General features: G+C 38.4%; 1 protein-coding gene across 1 annotated transcript in view; it reads left to right on the forward strand.

The window, feature by feature from the left end:
• Positions 1-995: 995 nt before the first annotated feature.
• Positions 996-21,356, forward strand: part of LOC141951599 (formin-F-like) — a 43,447-nt gene continuing 23,086 nt past the window's right edge. The window contains exons 1-5 of the mRNA XM_074888083.1: positions 996-1,025; positions 13,604-13,708; positions 15,638-15,724; positions 17,660-17,833; positions 19,352-19,500. Coding sequence (XP_074744184.1) covers positions 13,631-13,708; positions 15,638-15,724; positions 17,660-17,833; positions 19,352-19,500 — 488 coding nt within the window. The 5' untranslated portion in view covers positions 996-1,025; positions 13,604-13,630. The remainder of the gene's footprint in view (positions 1,026-13,603; positions 13,709-15,637; positions 15,725-17,659; positions 17,834-19,351; positions 19,501-21,356) is intronic.

A 21,356-nucleotide genomic window follows, 5' to 3' on the forward strand; every position in this document is an offset into this window, starting at 1 on the left:
CTCTCCCTGCCTTGTTTCTAATAGAAAACTGCTTCTATGCTAGTAGAGGAAGAGCACTCATTATCAAAACAAAATGTTTCCATTCCTGTCACTTTTTATTTTATTTATTTTTTTTTTAAAATTACTTTGCAGGAGATACTTAATGGCTTTTGATTTTTCCTTTTGCCTCTGATTGGAGAAGAAGAAATTTCTATTCAGAACTTTTAATCTGAATTAATTTTGATATGTTTTTGTGTCATAATAGAAGTCACCATGTATAGGTAGGGAAACTGAGGTATGTCTTCTCTGTAGCTGCTGAACAATTTTTGTCAGAGCTGGGTTAGATTTCAGGAATGCCTTACTGTTAATTCCCTCTTCTAATCACTTGACTCTCTCCTCCAATACAGATAGAAAAGGCAAAGTTTAAAATGCTGTTTATCTTTACAGGAACCTTGTACATTAACCTGCAGGTGCCTCTGTGCTTGCATCCAATATGCACATGTTCATGCTGGAGTTTGAAGACATATGTTAAAGATTGCTGCTGTGCATAAAAACATGGCTGTGAAAATTGAGCATTGTATTTCTAATACCTCAGGCAAACTTTGTGACATTTAGTATGAAATTTGTTTTGGTAACTAACCTGTTGGGTGTTCAGATAGATCCAATGTACAGTAATAAATCATAATTTCAGCATTCATGGCTTGGTGATTTCAGGTAGTCACTAGAACAGAAATATCAGTTCAGGAAAAGCAAACAAACAACTTCTACTTTTTTTGTCTTTCACAGAGCTGCCATAAGGAAGCAAAGCATCATTATTGTTTCTTTCAGTTCTCAGCATAAAAGGAAGTAACACTTAATAAAAGCCATTGGCTGCAAGATTTCATAAGAGAGAGAGAGAAGCAGAGAGAAAGAGCGAGAACCTTGCTGTGGAAAAGCAGGTGTGATTCATGAATAAACTATAGTTTGCAACCCTATGGGATACTGATGAAACAAATAGAATTTTCACAGACATGGATAATACAAGAACACAAGACACTTTTTCACAGGTAAAGGCAGAAACTCTTACGGCTTGCATGAAAGTGCTATTTGTTGTGTGTAACTGAAAAGGTGGCATATCAGAAACTGAAAATGACTTTGTATTTTACTGGCAAGGAATTTGCAGTAGATTGTTTAATGTAATTGATTATTATGTGATATGAGCTCAGACAGGTCTAATATATCAGGAAGTGTTTGCAGAAGATGTGTATGAAACAATATTTTCCTGTGTTTTATTCTTAAGAAAGTTGAAATGTGTGATCTTTTCCTGATACAAAGAAATGGACAAAGAGAAAAAATTGGTCTTTCTATTGCTATGCTAGAGAGGATTTATTAATACTATATATTATTTGCACTAAAAATTTCCATAAGGTAATTGGAGGGGGAAAAAAGTGGTTTATATTATAGGCAAATGCAGCCTTTTGATAATCATACTGGATCTTGAAGTGATTGATATGCCGGAATTGAATATACATCAGTTTGCAGCACTATTGAATTTGTCTGAGAGTGCCTGCCAGATATATAGTCATTGTAGCATTCTGCTTGTTTCAATACTTGCATGTTTGGAAATCTGTTACCTGGAGAATTAAACAGCGGAAAACTCCTCTCGAACTAAGATAGCTGATGGCATGTATTGGTGGAGGTTCCCAGGTGTGTGACCTGGAGTAAAGAGCAATTAGGAGAAAGAATGATTGTGTAGGCTGAGAAGGTGTGATGGAGTGGTCTGAGTTAGTCCTGGGCACCTACTCAGGGTGGCTTGGCTAGCAAAGCATGAGGGCTGGGGAGAATCTAGCCCTGTTTGAATGATTCCCCTTTGTCACGGAGAAGTATTAGATGTTCACTGAAAAGATTTGCTAGGCAAGGCTCTAGACAAACCTAGAGCAATTGCATAAACCAGGGTGAAACCTTTTTATTGCTCTTTGGTTTGTCAAAGAGGAAAAAGAGCACAGGACAAATTGCTGCCTTTGGTTACCTCCATACAACATCAACCTCCTTGGCCTTTGAAGATTTTTGTGCAGTGTAACAGTTGATTCAAAGACTGAGTCATTTAGCTTGACAGATATTAATTGCTTCCCCTGAAGTAATAGCACCTGAAGTGTAATAAAATTGCAGGTCCCGTCTGGCACTATTCAGTATAACGAAATGCTGAGGTGCTGGGATCTATTTGGAGAAGCTGTTGATGACAGTGGTGTTGACAAGGCACAAATCCAGTCTGGAAGTGTTTTCCCTTTATCTGCTGTCTACAGCTTGTGTGTTTATTGCTTGGCACTGACGCACAGGCCCGAGTTGCAGCTTATGAATCATTGCTCTTATTTCTTACTTCAGGTACCACTGGGGAGGTCAGGGGCAGCACAGATGTGGAAATAACCAAATGTTTGCTACCAGAAAGGGCTTACATAAATGAGAATCAGAAAACAGGAAACCGTAACCAGATGGTGCCACTTTTCCCTTCCTTTCACTCCCTAAGGCCTGCAATAAAGTATATGCACAAAGCTCAAGTTGTAAGATCACCAAAATATTTGCAGAGTTAAACTGCACCTGAGAAAAAAATGTGCTTTAAACTTTTTGTGAACTCCTTTTGAAACTTGACTATATGTCTTCCTGAGGTTTTTCATCTAAGTCTTCTGAGAGCTGATAAGATCACGGCACAAGGTGAAATGGTTGTCAGACCTTTTGCTTTTCCACCCTGCTTTACTTTAATCAATGACTTTAAAGTACTTTATCCCCATGGCTTTCCCATACAATTTTTGTTAGACTTTTTGTTAAAGGCTGTGTCTTTTAGGTGATTTATTACCCCCCGTCTTCCACCTGCTGCCCCCCGCCCCCCACTTCTCAAGGTAGCTTAAAACAGATTTTCACTGTATATTTACCAAGGGATCAATTTTATTTACATGAGACCAAATGATTCCATATCTTCTGATATGTATACTCATGAACATGTACCCAGCCTCAGAATCAGCTCTTGTAGCCTCCGAGATGGGCTATTGTTAAAGTGTAAATCAGAAATCTGATCTTCTACTGGGGCTTCCAATGACTTGACTATACATATTGGGTGGTGAGTCCAGCACAGATGTGGATTCAGAACAGTCTGCTCCTTGCAGTTAACATCAAATGTCAACCAGTGCAAAAGAACTTGTGAGGCAGTTCAGCTTCATTGGTCCTGCTGGTGTTTTGAACCAGGGTGTTAGTGGGTTCTGCAGAACTGCTGGATGAGATATGCTATATCAGTGCATATTACTTTGAGACTGCACCTATACTTAAAGCCAGAATCACTTGCAGGCAGACTAAAGCATCAATGTGGAAACAGTCTGTGTGGGAATCAGAGCTCACTTTTCCTCGATCCATCTAAAACCACCTCAAAGCTGGGGAATACGTGTAAGACAAAATCGAAAGACCCAGGGAGGCTGCACTGAATTTTCATATGTTTGCTACTTAGCAGGAAGTAGTCCATTAAACAAAGAGGATAAGAAATGCCTGTGGGACAGGGATGAAGTACATCCTGAGGTATTTCTTCCTCATCACCTAGGCAAAGATAAAATCCGTAAGTCAAATTTCCTGCTCCGGAGCCATTTGGAGCTCCATCTACCTTGTTCATTCTCAGTATTGTCCAAGTTCCTGAAACTGGGAGCATAATGGATATTGCCAAGCCTCTTTTTGAAGGGAAATTATTTCCTTAGTCTAAGAACGGATTTAAAGAGCCAGCATAAATAGATGTCCAACTAACCAATCCTGAGGAAGCTGACCTTGTTTGGGAAAAGTAGGGTGCTTTTCTAGGGAAGCATTAAGAACATAGCAAAAACATTTATATGTACAAGGATTACATTCTGCTAATCTGTCACAGTTTAGGAGGAGAGTGGCAAGGAAAAATAGCCCCTTTTTGACTAAATATTTTGCTAGGATGATTTATTAGCAAACCAGAATCCTGAAAAAAAAAAAAAAAGTTAGGTTAGAAATGATACAGGAGCAGATGGATGCTCGTTGGGGTTTTTTCCTAAAGCTCTCAGACCATGTTTTGATTAGAACATAATGAAGAGTTTGTTCATTAAATGTTCCAGCTAATTAATGTAAAATTAATAGAGACCCTGGATTCTCAGTTAAACATGCATGAAATCAGTGTTGTGTTCTCTATGTTGCGCTTCATACTTTTTGCTTAGCAGGTGTTAACTAATATGATCTAATAAACCTCAAGTATAATGAAATGAGTCTTGTTCAGCATTTAATAATTTGAGCAGTCCAATTCTGCTTGATATGTATCTTTCTTTTACAAGACGTTAGGGCACAAGATGAGATTGTAAGCCTGTGAACAGAAAGATGCATGCTTTTCTCCAAAATAATTAGATGTCACTGTTAAATAGTCTGGTAATCTTTGTTTCTTCACAAGATTAATTGGACTATCACGTTAATAAGAAAATATGATAATCCTTGATAGTTCTTATCACCGTGGATTATTTTAATTACTGTAACTAAAGGCATAGAACATTATTATTTTAGTAACAAACTGAAGTAATTCTGTATGAACCACCTTCTTTATTTCAGTCCATATTGTAGTATATAGCATTTAAGTTATACCTCGATACTCCAAGAAATTACCAGGTAAATTCACACTTAAGTATTGTTTTGAAGTCAAATATAATTTAATATATTCAGGATATATACTTCACGTTTCTGTGGTGGCATGGCACTGAAATCAATGTGAGTTTTACTCTTGTACTGAATGTGCCTAGTGTAAAACTATTCCTGAATGCTTTTGAAAGTCTTCCCACAGTAGCTACTTCAAAGGTAAACTGCCTCTATTTTGGTAATTCGGATTGTACCCACTTAATTAATTTTAACTGACAACAATGTTCAGCAAGTCAGTCTCTTATCACATAAAAATCTTACTTTTTTTTTAAAAAAAGATTCACTTTATTTACATTTTTAGATGTAGTTTGTGGAGGCCAACATTTGGAGGAAAACAAAGTGATGGTGGAAGAGGGTATAAACCTGATTTAATAATGGCTTAAGCATGACACAAAAAAATAAAAACTGAACATATTTGCCATTCACTACACAGATTGTTAGTACAAGCTGGAAACTAGTTCACACTGGGAACTCCTGCATTTTTGTTGTGGTGCCTGCCTCCAGCCCTTGTAATACTAATTATAATGTAAAGATTCCTATATATGTTTTCCCTGCCCATTTACTGTAGCATTCTGATCAGGAATGCTTCTTCTAGCATAAATGGGGCAGTTGACACTTTAATCATTGCAATCTATAGGAGAAATGGAAAGGTTTCACTGTTCATTATATGGTGCATACGCTGAGGTCTCTCTCTGTGCATACATACATACTTACACAGGAATCTCATGATGTGTCAGTGTATGACTGTAGCCATGCCAGCGCTTCGGTTGTGCACGTTTCAGGTGTGGAGGGCTTACTATTATATCTAAAAATTTTGCAATCTCAATTTCTGTTTTGAGTACCACATGCAAAAATATTTGGTAGGTATTTGAAGAGAATCACTAGCAGGTAATTAAAATACCATGTTAAGATTACTTAATTTAATATTACAGCTGCTTAATGTGAAATAAGTGAAGCAGCAAAATTGCAAAATCCATGAATTTTAGCAGTGCATCATGCTTTTAGTTAGCCAAAGTTCTCACTTGTATTTGTAAGCAACTGGACTGAGAAATAAAGGGTGAGTAGAAAACTGGTAAAAATACTATTAAGAGACTGTTGTGAATTTTTATTTGAAGACGTAGAAGTGTACAACTGTGTCTTTATACTCCAAGATCACCCCTTTGGAAACATCCATCTTATTTAGTACTGACAGCTAAAGCTAAACTCAGTAGACAATTGGCACCAAATGGGTGTGGGGTGGAAATAAGAATGACCATTAATGTGCTGATCATATTTGTTCTCCATCAGTATTGAAGAACTGAAGGACCATAGGCTTGGCTCTGCACAGCTGAGGGCATCTCCTTTCCCACCTTAGAATTCCAGGCCATTAGTACAAGCCTGGCTGAAACAGGACCTAGGATGTGTGAGTTAGGATTTGGAAAACATCATTGTATTTCCTACGAGGTGAGGATTGCTGCAAAAGGTTTCCCTGTAGGTCTTGCTCTTTGGTACTTCATCACAACGGTCACGCTGAGGCTACATAATACCCAACCAAGCACTGCCAGTTCTGATAAAGTAGCACATAGTCCTCTGAAAGGAGGGGTTTTCAGGGAGCATCTCTGCATTGGAAATAAACTCTCATAGGTTGGGTGAAGTTTTCTAAAACCTTTTAGATCTCTGACAGTGATGCTTTGAAAAGCAGTGAAACAATCTGGTTTTTTGCACTCAGCCTTGGACTTAATTAAAAGGCAAAACAAACATGCAAAATATGGGTCAAATAAGGAAGTTAGGCATGGCATAAACCTAGTAAGGTATCTATCAAAGCACCATCCAAGAGTTTTGCATCCCACAGTGTCCATAAAACTTTTTGTTTAATTCTTCTTAAAGATGCTCAGTAATAGGAGATTCAATAATCTTCCCTAGGCAGCTCAGTGCTTAGTGTTATCCTTGCTGTTTTCCAAATGTCTGAGCTGAACCTCTTTTGTTGTAATTTAAATTGTATTTCTTCTTATCCCACCACACAGTGAGCAACCTGCTCCTTTCCTTTTTGCGGCAGCTGTTTATGTACTTGAAGGCTGTGACTTCCCCAGCCCTCTCTAGGCTGTGAAATCCCAGTCCTTTCTTTCCTTGTCAATTGTGTTTTTTCAAAGCTCTGGTTATTCGCATTGTCCTGATCTGGACTCCTCCAACATGTCCACTTCTTTTCTGGAGACATGGAAAACTTCACACACTGTTCCAGGGGAAGCTTTTATCAGTGCTGAGTACTGGAAAGATTAGTTGTGTTTTGCAGACTATGCTGCTGTCTATAACCTCCCAGTGGGATGTTCACTTTTATTGCAACACCGTGACGTTGTTAACTTGTGTCAGTTTGTAACCTGCCACAACTTCTGGGTCTTTTTCTGAAGAAAACGTGTTCCTCAGGCAGTCCTTGTGAAGCTGGTAATTCCTGATGAACTTTTTAAAGATTTTTTTTTCCCCACTTGTTGAATTGTATATTGTGGTTTCTTCATTTGTCAAGCTTTTTTTGAATTTGAATCCCCTTTGCAACACGTTTGCAGTTCTTTCCACTTTCTCGTCAAAGTCTGCAAATTTAATAAGCAAAATCTCTAGTCCATCACCAGATCATTAATGAAAACACTGAATAGTACAAGATGAAGTCAGTCTTCTGTGCAACATTACTAAATTTATCGTTTCAGTTTTCACAGTGAAACTCTGGTAATTATTTTCTGAGTGTCATTTCCTGACAAGTTCCAAGTGCTGCTAGAGCTGGAGGGTCCACGCTGGTCTGTTAAGTGGTGATTGAGGGAAACTCTGAAGTATTTGCTTCGTGTGAGACCTATAAATTGTCAGTTTTTCAGAGGGAACTTCAAGAAGTGTTTAAGCATTGAGGTTCCTCAATATGGCGATATTTCCAAAACTGGAAGTAGGTAGACTAGTTTGTATGGTACGCTGTACTACATACATGTCACTAGGCACCAGTTATATTTTAGGTTCCTAAATGTTTTTTGAGACCAGCTCTCTGAGATTTCCTTGTTGTTGTACTTAATCACTATATACCTTTATAACAATAAAAAAATAAATTATAATAAAACATCTTTAGGCTCCTCCAGCTCCTACTGAAAGTGGCAGAATTTGCAGTGTTTTCAAGGAAATCAAGCTAGTTTGATGAATACCTTCTTCTTTGAATAAATGTTGACAGATATTATTCAGCCAGATATAGATCTGAACAAATAATGCAAAACATTATTACAGATGGATAATTTATTTGATGAATAGCAGCTCTGTTTGACAAATAATATTAGTCTGTCTCTATGACTGGCTACAAAAGATGGTATTGCCAAATAAAAATATCACATCAGTCATCTGTATTGATATTTCATGTAAATTACAAGTGGAGGCTTTTCAGATTCCCCAATCATAGAAGACAGCCACTCCCCTGTAAATATATGGGAGCACTCAGTACACTTTGGGCTGAGTTCAAACCTGGTAGAAGTGAATACATTAGGAGATGAAACCAGAACTTTTAAGGTAACCCAGATTCTGTCTGCTGTCTTTAAAATCACTTAAATTACATGTTCAACATGCAGGCAGAATGTTGTTTGGCATAATATTATGAGGAAGACAAATATCCATAGTAAACTAAGCCAGTGCCTTTGATTAAAAAAAAAAAAAGAAAAAGAAAAAAAAGTGTTTTCTTTAAAAGCACAGCTTGGAAAAGGAAGCTGCTACTTGAAATTTCATCACAGGTCAATCACTGCATTATATTCTGGCACTTATTTTTAAGCTTCTACACTGTACTTTGCAGAAAGTGGTGTGCACTGTAGCTGGAAGGCACTGAGTCAACAGAAAATCCCCAGAAGGCTTTAACTCAAAGTCGTTTTATCCTGCTGCTCTGGATAGAAAACAAAATCTTCTATTATTAAAAGCTATATTTGAAAAACTGGACTCCAAAATGAATGAAAATATGACCCTATGCAGATAAAAAATGTCAGATATGTATGTTAAAACAGCATATTTCTTTTTGTGTGGACAACACTAGCATTCAGTCAGATTTATGCCAAGAAATTCATGAGATCTCTGTAAAGCAATATGTTGCTACTACTTGGCTCTTCCTTCTTGGACTGAGCCTCCCTGTCCCTTGGAGCATTGATCCTGGCAGTGCTAAAAAGGGAGATGCTACTGGGGAGTGTAGAGGATGAGGAAGAAGTCCTCTTGGTCCAGCCTTCCCTTCTGGGTCCTGTGGCAGCCAGGAGCTGGTTTGTCTCTTACTCCTTGCAGCAAGCAGATGAGAATGTTTAACACTGTTAATGTTTAATAAGGACAAGTGTAAGGAATGCTTAACAGTGAAAAGCTTGACTAGACTTGAATAAAAATTTCTCCTCATTTGTACGGGGAGCAGGATTTCTGCATGACTTGGTTTTGTTGTCACAGGAAATGATAGAGCTCAGTGCATATTAGCTTTGATCTTCACCTAAGTAAACCTGAAATAATGTCTCACTGAATTGTGCCAGTATTTGTAATAATTGAGATCATATGTATAGCTGACTGACAGCCAGATTTCTTGCTGTACGTCTCCATGGGTGTACGTGCACACATTCCAGGAGTCTTTTTGCATTAGATTGCTGTCATATTATTATGATTCAGGTAGGATTGTCCACAGAATAAGAATAAGCTGAGCAAAAGCCATGTAGCTCACATTCCTCTGTAGGTAATGGAGAGAAAGATTTGTGAAATAATGAGACAGGTCTTACATGTGGTGAATTGCCACCTAGAGAAGCCCAGGTATCTCCCTTGGCTGCATAGGAGTTACAGCAATCCTGTGGTCGATGGGGAAATGTGAATCAGTGTGTATTAGAGGATGAGAATCAGAAAGAAGAGACACAGGAAGACGTTAGCCTGTCTTATCCTTGAATGGTTACCCACGTTCTGCATGCCTTCCACTGCTTTGCTTAATCAACTGTAAATGACTCAGATGACGTGGCTTTAATCTCTCTTTCTTGGTTGATGCTCAGAAGGTCTGGGGACATTTCTGGAGTCATTAGAGTAATATTTCCAGCATGAAGACTACATGCAAAACCTTCCATACCTCTTAGGGCCTCCTGTGAGACTGTGCTGGGTAAACGGAGAGTGGCAGGAAGCCCTGGAAGGGGTCATGTAGAGTACTGTGTTGGCAGCTGCCCAAGAACAAGTCAGAAATCTCATATCTCACCATTAAACACATTTTATACTGTGGCTAGGCCAAAAATATAAAAACCTCACCCTGCAGAGTAATGGATATACAGAGAATGCCTGGAGTCCCACACTCTTCCTTCAATTGTGAGCGTTGACTTTTCTTTCAAATCACTTACGTGGCTATACTGAATTTTGTGTGGGTGATGAAAATTTAATCTGTATTAAACAAGATTCTTTAACCTGGCAGGTAAACAAACACATTATTAAGACAATCTCATGTATTTCCTTAATGTGCATGCTTTATAATAGAAGCATTTAATTTTTTTTCTAAGTTTTGTTATCCAACCTTGTATAAAAACATTCTGTTGTGTTGCACCAGTCACTTTCTATTAGGCACTATAACATGATCTGACTTAGTGGTATTTCAGTGGATAATATGACAAAAATTGTTTCTTTTTAAGAAAAAAATATAACCAAACCAAACACAAGAATGAGCATTACAAAAATTGTGATGTGCTGAGAGAAAAGCCCCACAGATACAAAATGATAAAGGTCAGGGCATGTTACTCAAGTCTTGTTTGCAAGTAAAAATACCATGCTAACGTGTGGCTGTCAAAAACCTAAGTGAACCAGACAGACTTCTGACAAATAATTTTGACAGTTCTCATAAGCTGAAAAGTGCCTTTTTTGCCTCTCTTGTCTTTTGAAATGTTTCCCTCCTGCTTACATATGTGCAGAGAGAAAGAGAGTTAACGGAGACGTTAAAACAACAGGGTGCTGTTAAAAATAACCTGTAACACTGTCTTTTGTGTGCTCTCTGGGGAATGCATTAACTGTCAGTAGTCTAACTTACTAACTAACCTTCCTGAATTTGCAATATACAGAATGATTTGCTTCTCTTTTGCAAACATTTTTCTTCATACATTATTAAGGAAATTAAGAGATGATCCCTGTTGTTTTCATGTCTTGGGCAGAATTTCATTCTAGTCTAAAGGAGATTTTGGTGAAGGTAAGCAGAATGAAGAGTTGAATACTTCATAGAGCCAAAAATGCATTCCCTTCTGCAATTTTTTTGAAAAAAGTAAAAAAAAAAAACTCAACCAAAACCAAAAATACTTTTGAAAATTTTCAACAATGCAAAAGAGTAATACAGTGAATTACAAGAAAATGTCTTGGTTTTGGTAGAGCTGTTATGGCAAGGTTTCTTGGTCCCAGATAGAATATTTGACCAGAAAGACAGACCTTAAAATACCCAGTGCTTGAGGCACTGCAGAGTATGGAGCCTGATTGCACAAGAACAGGGATGGTGACCCAAATCACCCATATTGTAGGAAAAAAAGATTCCAAGCCTCATATTTTTCAAGTTGAAACTCTTGTTTTCTTGGCCACGCTTAGGAAGCATCCCTGCAGATGTGCACAATATATTGTGTAGCTGGACAACACCATGAGATTTAAAGGAGAACTGAGCTTGTTCATTGAATTACTTGTGTACTGAAGTGAAGGAAATAAATACTTCTCTTGTTTATGCTAATCAGACTGTGCCTTTGACATAAGGCTATGATGTTACCTTTGTTACCCTTGTCATCCTGCTGCAAAATCTTAGAACCCTTCTCCATACGAAGGGGCCTCACAGTTGCAAAAATACTATTCAACTTCCTATCAAGAATTGCTGTTCTCTATAAATAGGATCTTGCACTTTAAAGCTGGCAGAGCTTAGCCTTAAGGAAGCTATATTTTTCAATTCAAATATATCCATATTCTTGTTTGCTTACACAGAGCCTGTTCAGTGGGGAATTATCTTGTTAAGATCTAATCGTATACTGTATATGTGTGGTGTAAATATATGGCCATTTAAAATTCAAATACAGAATGTGGAGGTCATTGTAGGAACCTTCTGTGCCTCAGCAAGTGTGAATGAATTATCAGACTGCTTTCATTCTTTCCTCACTGTTCACATTACTATTTGCAGCTGGGAGCTATGCCATAAGTTACCTTTATATTAGCATTGAAAATTCCAAGGCTTTAAAAACAAAATATTTCTTCTTCTTTTACTCCCAGTTTTATTTGTAGGCTGTAAAAACATACAACGTGTCTGTTGAGCAGAAACTGGTTGAGATGTTAGAAATTTGGTAAGCTAAAGTGAGTTCTGTGTAGTGTGGCTTAGAAAAAGAGAGAACCTGTGGATTTACTGGTCCCTGACCTCTGTGGTGTGACTGTTTATTTTTATGTTGCCCGTCACACTTGTGCCAGGTGACTGTGGTGCCTGGATGGGTGGAGACGATCTTGTTCTGCTGCAAGGCTGCATAGCTGGGGTTTTTAGCAGAGAAGGTGCGGTATCTGTGGAGAGTTGTAGGCGTAGGTAAAGTGAGCGGCTGGTCAGGACAGGGGGTGCTGGGGGTGGCAGAGCAGCTGCAGCCCTGCTGCCTGCTCTGCCTGCCTCTGAGGGCTGGGCAGAAGCTTGGGGGCTGCTGCTGGGGGTAGCAGCGAGGCTCAGCAGGCAGCAAAACTGGCAGCCCTCAGGAGCCCTGATTTCTGCCCACCCTTGCCCCCGCGGCGGCAGCAGACCTGGCTCTCTAGGGACACCTGTCTTAGCTCTTCACCTTCTTTTTCCTATGATGGGAACAGCAAAACCCACTCCAGGTCTTGGTGCCTCGTCCTTGGGTTAGCCAAATTCAGGTTTGCTTGCAATGCTGAGATGCTTTGAGCTGCCTTGCTCTGACCTTGCTCTCCCGGCAGCTGCAGCAACAGGGTCAGTGCCGGCGAGGCCCCGTTCCCTGAGACAACTCTCCTGTCCCTTCCCCTTGCTCCTGCACAGCCTGGGCAATGCTCCCGGGGTGGGCTCTTCGCCTGGATGTCCACATGGACGAGTTTGAGCAGGATGATTTGAAAGAAAGATTTTACCGTAGTAACTTACCTCCTGGTGGTGAAGCCATTCTCCACGGGGGTAGGAAACATTGTATATTGTGGCTAATTAAATTGTAGCTAAGCTACGGATAAAAAAATCACAAGTTGCTGAGCTCTGACGGTAAAACCTACACACTTCTTCCAAATTCCCAATTCTGCTACTATTGAGGAATGGATATCACACAAGGGAAGTCTTTGGTCTTTCTCAAAGGGAGGTTGTTTATTCCTTCTACAAAGTCTGTGAAAGAGCTTTACCAACAGTGTAAGCAGCTGTAGTTCTGGGTCCCTGGTTACTCCACTTGCCTTTTTTATTTGCTTGATTCCTGTTTGGCATTGTAATCCCCACCTGGTTCACTTAAGAGTGACATAAATTTGTGTGTAAGCTTATTGACAGTGCAACCTCATTTTTTTTGAAAAAGAAAGGGGAAGTGTAATGCTGGCTTGTTAATGTGTTTAGGTAAGTTCATGTGACAGCGGTACCGGGTACCAACATCAATTTTCTCCTCCTTCACCCTGAAAATTTTAAATGGTTCTGATCTTGCTTTCATGTTGTCTGTATGCAGTATTTGACACTAAGGATAAGACACAGGCAAGCATGCAAAATTGATGTTTTCACTTCTTGCCAGATTTTCTAACTAAAAAAGATTTCCTCCTGGCAGTTCTATCTCCAGATATTACCACCCCATCTTCTAAAATTGTAAAAGCCCCTGTATATTTGATATCTTGTGGACTCTTACCAGGTTTCAAAGGGAGGTTATATTTGCTGGGCATGTTGTCGATAGAACATAAAATATGAATGAAATTGTAATTTTATGGCAGATACCGTAGCTGTAACTGTCACAAGCACTCTGTATCCTTAATAACCAGATGAAAAAAAAGTCTCTTGAAACATTTGATTGACTTTTTTTTCCAGTTAAGCCAGGAAAAAATCCTCAAAATTATGAACATGGTGAAAAATAAAGAAGTGAGCATTGAAGGAGCTTTGCATTTGGCACAGAAAGAGGTGTATGCTGAAAAGGTAAGGTCGCTCCTTTGATCTATTTTGCAAGAGATTCAAATGCATGAGCATGTTCTGGAAAGCCTGGTTGAGCATTAGGAGCATGTCTGTATTGCTTTCAAAGATGCAATCTCAACCTGTGCAAACATATACACTCCAGTTTATAACCAAATATGTCACAAACTAATGGTTAATGCTGCCGTGTAGATGCTGCAGCTACACAGATGTCATTACCTGGATTAAGTAGTTTAAATCTAGATCAGATATATCCATATGAGTTTTGTTATTCCGAGTGCAGTGTCAGGAACCGTAACAATAAACGTAGGGCAAAATCCTTGGGCTGATACTGTAAAGCACCTCAGGAAAATTATGGATCTAATCTCTGAGGGGTCTTCTAGTGTTGGCTTGTCCTTGGGGCATGACTGGCCACCATAAGAGGGTCTGACAACTCACTGTTACGCATAGCTACAAAAATGGCTGGCTACAAAGTAGAAAGTCTTGGCCAGTGTGACTTCAATTCTAACATTGCCTATGGTTGGCTCTGACCTTCCATCAGGCAAAAGTAGTATCAGTGTAAAGACAGCTTAAAACTGCTTTTAGGTCCTACAACAACATAGCTTTGCTGAGCATAGGTCAATGAAACCAAGAGGTCTAGTCCAGAGTCCAGAGATTTCTTCAGTATCAGATTGAGATGCCAAAATTTCATATTTCTGCTGTTAAAACCTTCATCTCATCACTGACAGTCAAGTGGATTATTAGCATCTTTCCATTTTATAGAAAGCATGGAACTCCTTTTCTGAGAAAGTTGATAATGATAAGTGAAAATTGTTTGAGAATGAGGAGTACATTAATTACGTGCATTAGTACAGTCAGCCTTGTGCTTCTCTCCGTAATTGCTGTCCAGTATCTCTCTTATTGCAGTCTCTGTCCATCATCACCACAGAAGTGCCAGCAGAGAATTATTTGGAGAAATTTTCACTATCTATTTCCCCTTCTGCTCTGGATATTTGAACCAGCATCCCTATGGGAGCACCTTCAGGAAACAGTGAAATCTTATGATGTGCTGATGACACAATCTGAAATTTTTTTGCACGGCAGGAACTGATGGTGATTTTGAGATAAAGGTGGTGCTTTTTGGAATTTTTAAAAACTTTCTGAACTGCTTCTTAACTTCTTGGCTGGAAAGAAGTAGAATGAGAAGCAAAAATAAATACTAATAAAAAGGCAGCACAAGTTTTGCAGAAGGGCTGCAGTCAACAAAATTATTAAACTCAGCAGTGTAAGACTACATGGAAATATATTCTCAGAGTAAGAAGGGAAAGGGTTGCTTTTCCACTTCCTCCATGTTAAAGTTTGTGTGATAGCTAATTATTAGAACTAAATCAAATTTAATATAGCTGGATCCTGACCTTCCCTTCCCTGCATTTTCCTGAAGATTATAAAATTAGTCATTTTCCATGTACACAGTATAGCTACTGTAAGGGACCAGAAAGCAAATCGTATAGCCTTGTATAATATCAAGGAACAAAGATCTTCCATTTTACTTCCCTGCATTCAAGGGTCTGTAAATATTTTTCTTTAAAGTCATATGTGGTTCTTGTGTGCCACTTAGCCCATTCAATAGACTGCTGTACTCATGTGTTTTGAAATGTGTTTAGTCCAATTCCATGGGCTCTTCTTCTTCCCATCTTTCTGCTTGCTGCCCTCCCTCTCACCTTCCATCCCAATCTGTGATCAATTAGTTCAGAAGGATTTATGGATATTTTGTGCTTGTGAAAATCAGGTCAGGAGGATGTTTCCATGTATCTCCGTGTGAAGTTCTTCTGCAAAGCCTCCAGCGCTGTTTGAACACTGTTCACTGAGGGAGATTTCACCTGAGAACACGATTGGATGTGGGTGGAAAAAATTAACAGTGTTGGACATATTGCTGATTTCTGTTCTATTTTTCAGGATTCACAGGATTTGCTAACCGGCTCACAGTTTAACTTCATTATCTACAAATACAAACATTATCGATGGCAGAAACGAATTCTGCAGGTAACTTTAAAAATTCTCACTTTTGAAGCAATATTTAAAAAATATAGGGTGCTTGGGTTGCTTGGTAAACATTAAGAGATAGGTCACTGAACCACAAGAATTTTTAAGCTATCAGAGAGGTATAAGATATTGAACAAACTTCCTAGCTTTTACACCAAAAGTATTCTGGGATAATAGCTGAAACGCCCTCTACTGAGTCCCTGGGAGGGCTGCAGAATGGACTTGATGATCTAAGGTTATTTCACCTCTAAAAAACAGGATTTGTCACAAAGATGACTGATTATGATAGGTTCTGCCTGGGGGTTGTTCTTATTAGTTATTAATAGTAAATGCATACCAGTGATGTAGACATACTTAAATATCTGTCCCTTTTGACAGGACATCACTCCAACTGCACTCTCTAAAACCTTGGGAAGACATGTTCCTGGGGATACTCAGAAGGTTCATTTGGCAGACTATGCATTTCACCTCTGGTTACTCTATCCTGTGAATTCTTTTTTCAACATTATGAACCCTTAAAGCTTTATTGACTTGCACGATATTAAAACAAACTTCTGTCGATAACGCCTGATGGTGATTCCATGAAGTCAGTAACAAACGTTTCATATTGTTTCCAGGAACCTGGGTTTCACTGAATTTTTCCTGCAATTTGGACAAAATTTGATAATGAGCAAGCTCAAGTCATACGTGCTAGAGGGTGTTTTTTGTTTACTACATCTTAACTGTAGAAAGTATAATTTATCTGTTTCCCTCAATATACACTGGTTTTTGGAATTTAAAGATTATTTGTTTAGACATAAAGCTAATGGAAAAATGGAGAAAGCTATATTAGATGTGGAAGTTATCAGTCTGGGTATGTGGAGTAGTTTAATCCCAGTTCTCTAGTTACCAGCAGCCTTCAAAAGTCAGAGATACTAATAATGAAAATGGTTCTGCTTTGGAGATTTCCTGCTATAAACAGAACAGAGGAAGAGGCCGCGGTGTTAGCTTTTGGGTGGCGTGGTCTGCACTATAGGAATGAAAGATGCCAAGAATCATTTATGACCAAAGGTCAATATCTAACTCAGGTGAGAGCTGAGACTCTTCTGAGCTTGTCTTCTCTGTGGGCCACGTTCACTGAAGCTGGACGGTCAGATAATATTCACATCTTACTGGATCAACAAAGCTCTTTCTGCTCAGCAGGGACTGACACGTAGAGCAGATACTAGAATCTGTCTGTACCAGTTTTTAACACTGCAGGTATAGATTGTGCAGTGGAAGAAGAATAATCTTATTTTGAAGCAAACAATTTTCAATTGTTATATCTGTGAAACAGCAATAAAATAACTTTATTGGCTATTATTATCATTCTCATCACCTATATGTACACATATATGTGTATATATACATAGAGACAAAAAACCCGGTGTAGATAAAATCTAAACCAAAACGCAGTAATATTTATATCAGAAAGTAATCTCTCAATAGTATCCTCTTTTCCTGACACAGAAGAAGCTGTTATAAAAATAACCATCTTCATTTTAGTACTGGGGCATAGGTTGAACCAGGTAGTAATTGAATCTCTGCTGAGATGGTCGTGCCATTAGTTTGTGCTACCACTACTGCTGAATGGGAAGTTTTTGCACTGGGTTGTGTAAGACAAGGAGAATTTAAAAAGAAATAATATTTTAGAGTGATAAATTGATGCATATTCATCAAAAAAGAGAGGGAAACACAGTTACAATAAATATCTGTTTGTTTTGTAACTAAAACAAATATCGTACAGTATCTTGATGATGGAATGTCATTTTTTATTCTATTCATCAGCAAGATAGATACATATTCTAAGCTAGTCCTTTATCTAAATGCCCTTGCATGGTAATGTTGGGAATGCTGTCTTTCCCTTTCAATGCAGAGAAGCGATGTAGTGAAGTAATGAAGAACTTTCTATTCCAGATTGATTTCAACACAAAGACCATTTTTAACATTGAAAAAGGAATTATTAAGAAACAGTTCCCTTTCTCACAAGTCAAAGCCTGTGAAGATACTGAAAGGAGGCGCTTCAGCATTGTGTTTCATGGGCGACAAGATTATGAGCTGGAAGCAGTGTCTCTTGATGATAAAAGGAAGGTAAGTTTTTACAATGTCATAGACAGATTGCTATAAATAACAGCTAATGTTATGGTAGTACCCAGCAGGTCCCAATCACAAATAGGAATTGTTATGCTGTGCATTGTGCAAGCAAAGAAGTAGGTATGTCTTTATTCCGTGTATGTTCATACATAGAACAAAGGGAATGTGAGTTCAGGATGAAGTTGGCCTTAGGATTTTGCCACAGTTCACTAGGACTGAAGAAGCAAAGCCAGCTCAAGACGTGATAAGAAAGTGGATGCATTTCTTCAACCACACCTTGAGTGTAACTGGTCTGAGATTGTACTAAAACAAGTAAACAAAACTGATGACGTGCACAGTTGAAACTCAATTAAAATTTTCTAAGCAGTTTTTTTTCTATATATAAGGTATTTATTAAAATGCATGCTTTTAAGAAGGATGAATGAGGCCATCCTGATGCTGTGAAAAGAAAATGACCTAGTAGTTCATCTTTTACCACCAAAATGCACTGAAATTTTAAAATTATCAGAGGAAGACAGCCTAGGTACAACTAGGTATTTGTTTAATTAAATGATTCAGTGTTGTAAGGTTTTGTATGAACTGTTTCGTTTTGAGGTCTCAGCTCCTTTTGAATTCTAGGTTCAATTAAATATTCCAAGTAGTGTAATTAGACTTTACACTGAAACTTGAGAAACTTGAGTTGTGACATTAGCAGTAGCTTTTCATCTGGATGAAACTATCCCATGTGTTCGGGGGTGATCAAGTCTTGGAGTCTGTGTCCTCCCACTGCTGAGGTGCTGAAGCCAGCTGCACAATTTAGGTTGAGATACAAACTCAAAAAGCATGGAAGAGTTTGCATCCAGACTTCTGCTGTGACCCATTTTTAAGGGGCTTTTTGCAGAGGGATTCATTCCTTGTGAAACTTAATGGTTCACTCCACATGCAGAAACTTATTCCAGATGAACAGTACCTCATGGTTGATTAGCTTAATTTTCAAAATAGGTTACATTTAGCGGAAGACCTCAGAAAAGTACATGTATTCTGTAGTAAGAACACTCAAATATGGCCCTGTATAACAAAAAGAGTGTTATAAATTCACCCCCCCCCCCCACTTAATTCATGCTATTTTCAACTGTAGCCAAGCCTTAATTTTTCTGCTGGGTGTGTTTGAGATTTCAAGCTAAATCAATCAAGTACTACTTGGGCTTGAACTGAGCTGAACAGAAACTTTGTCCTAGATTGCTTTGTATATGAATTAAAAAAGTAAAATTATGTTTTACAGTAACCCCTCCAGAATAAAATTATATTCTCCTTACACTGACAGGTTTAGAACTGTGGGCATAAATCCAAATTGCAGTTAAGTAGTTTAGCATCACAGAAAGACCCTATTTATTTTACGTTAATTTATTTTACCTATTTGGCTGCTGCTTATAGTGTTGTCTATCATTTTTATACTGGAAAAATCCACCTATTAATGTCTTATTCAAGGGAATTAACATGGAAAATATACTCTCTCTACTGCCACCTATTATGTAGATAACATACCTTCTGAGCAGAGTTATACAGAGCAATTCATACAAGAGACCAGCAGAGTCCTGCTCTGGAAGACCTGCAGAATGTGACGTGATACATGAAGGACTGCTGGATTTGCAACAAAAGACTTTTATATCCACTGAATGGGTGAAGTACGAACTGCACTTTCATAGACCTCTGAGTTGTGGATTTTTTAAAATTTTCTGATCAATACTTTAAGATTTTAATTTACTGATAATAAATTAATTATTTAAATGATTTTTAAAGTTAAAACTTAGATGCCAAATCTGCCTGAGATGAAAACATTTAAATTAACTTTTAGTGCAATAGTGGTACCCAACAAAATGAAGTTCTGGTGTGTGCTAGACTGCTGTGTGCGTTACTAACACAAATATAATGGTGATGGTGTTCAGAGTGATTTTAATGGTGGAACTTCTTTATGTTTGCCTCTTTTTACTCCATTTTCAGTCACAAGGAAAAGGAGAAAAAGACTAGCAGAGCAGATAAGGAGTATAGAAGTCCTGCTAGAGAACATTGACTCACACTGGCCAATGGCTGTCCCTAAATTTGTAATTTGTTCCCGTAATGTTCTGAACTTCCCTCCTGTGGGGGTGACCAACCATGGTGGCCTAATGGGGTGATGGTTTCAGAGACAGGGATCGTAATTCGGTAGGAAATGGACAGTCACCACCATTTCATTTGGCCCCTAACCCATCACAGATAAGCATGACTTTTGCTTCTGCTTATTCTATTGCTGAACTAGTGAACCAGCCACAGTGTTTTTACATAGTTTGCTACCCATCCTACAGACAACCCACCTTTCCTCTGAGCTAGCTCCTAAAATACCTGGAAATTGCTTATACTATCAAAGGAGAGAGACAAAAATATGTCTAGCAAAAACTAATGAAAAAAATTTAACATTGTAATTATCTGCACAGGGCAATTATCTCAAAAGACTTCACAGTTCACAGAAAATGATTTTAATTGTTTTTAAAAGGCTACCACTGTATGTCTTGTAAACACTATCCTCAAGTGTGTCCCAGGATTTGTTACCTTGCAACATTTAACAAGTTTGTTAACAAACAAAAATTGATTTTTATTTATCTTGTGAAGCAAAGCCCTTGTTGCTTTCTTCTTGATATTAATCCTCTCTTTTTTTTTTTGGCAAAGTAAATAATGGTGGAAACATCTGGAGATCCGATTAAACTATAAGTCCCTGCTTTAAAGAAAGGAGAGATCAATATAACTGCCAGCTCCATTAAACAATTCTTATCACTTTGACTGTTTATGTGGGAATAGATGCAATTTATATTTTATGTTTAATTCTTCTAGAGCAACTAAACTCATTTAAATTCCTCATAGAACACCTTAATCAACTAGCCACACCTTGAAGAGATAGTGGAAGAAAAGAAAGGTGTGATAGAACTGTCAGAATGATAAAGAAATGTAGTAACCCTCAAGAAAAATGAGAATGCAAATGCTTAAATAAGAATAAAAAACACATACAGTAAAACCCCACTTGTTGTTGAATGTGGGACCTTTGTTATATGCAGCACAGCAGAATCCTAGAGGAGAGACTGAAGCAGAAGATTCTGCTGTAATAGAAGCTGTGTATGGTCAGGCAATTTCTGCCAGGGTTAGTTTATCATTTAAATAGGCAATACCCAAAATTTGGCTCAGTCACTTCTGAGGAAGCCCTTGAGAACAGAATACTTTGACCCTTTCCTGCCAAGTGAATTGTGGGAACAAGGGTGGGACCAGGATCAGTCCTCATGGCGTAAGAGCACTCAGAGGCATTTCCAAGGGGGAGACTTACTGAACTATAAGGTTGGGCCACTAAGTCATATTATGGTGACTTGTTTATAGCTTGGTGGCAGTGAAGCCTGCAAGACATGGAAACAGTGAAGCCTTTGCCATATTATGCGCTGCTCAGTCAGATAGTGTATCCCTTCAAAAGATCCACCATCCCAAACAAATGGGAGGAACAAATGGAGTGGGAGGGACAGAG

The sequence above is a fragment of the Strix uralensis genome, chromosome 18 (genome assembly GCF_047716275.1).
Source record: "Strix uralensis isolate ZFMK-TIS-50842 chromosome 18, bStrUra1, whole genome shotgun sequence".
Taxonomy (NCBI): domain Eukaryota; kingdom Metazoa; phylum Chordata; class Aves; order Strigiformes; family Strigidae; genus Strix; species Strix uralensis.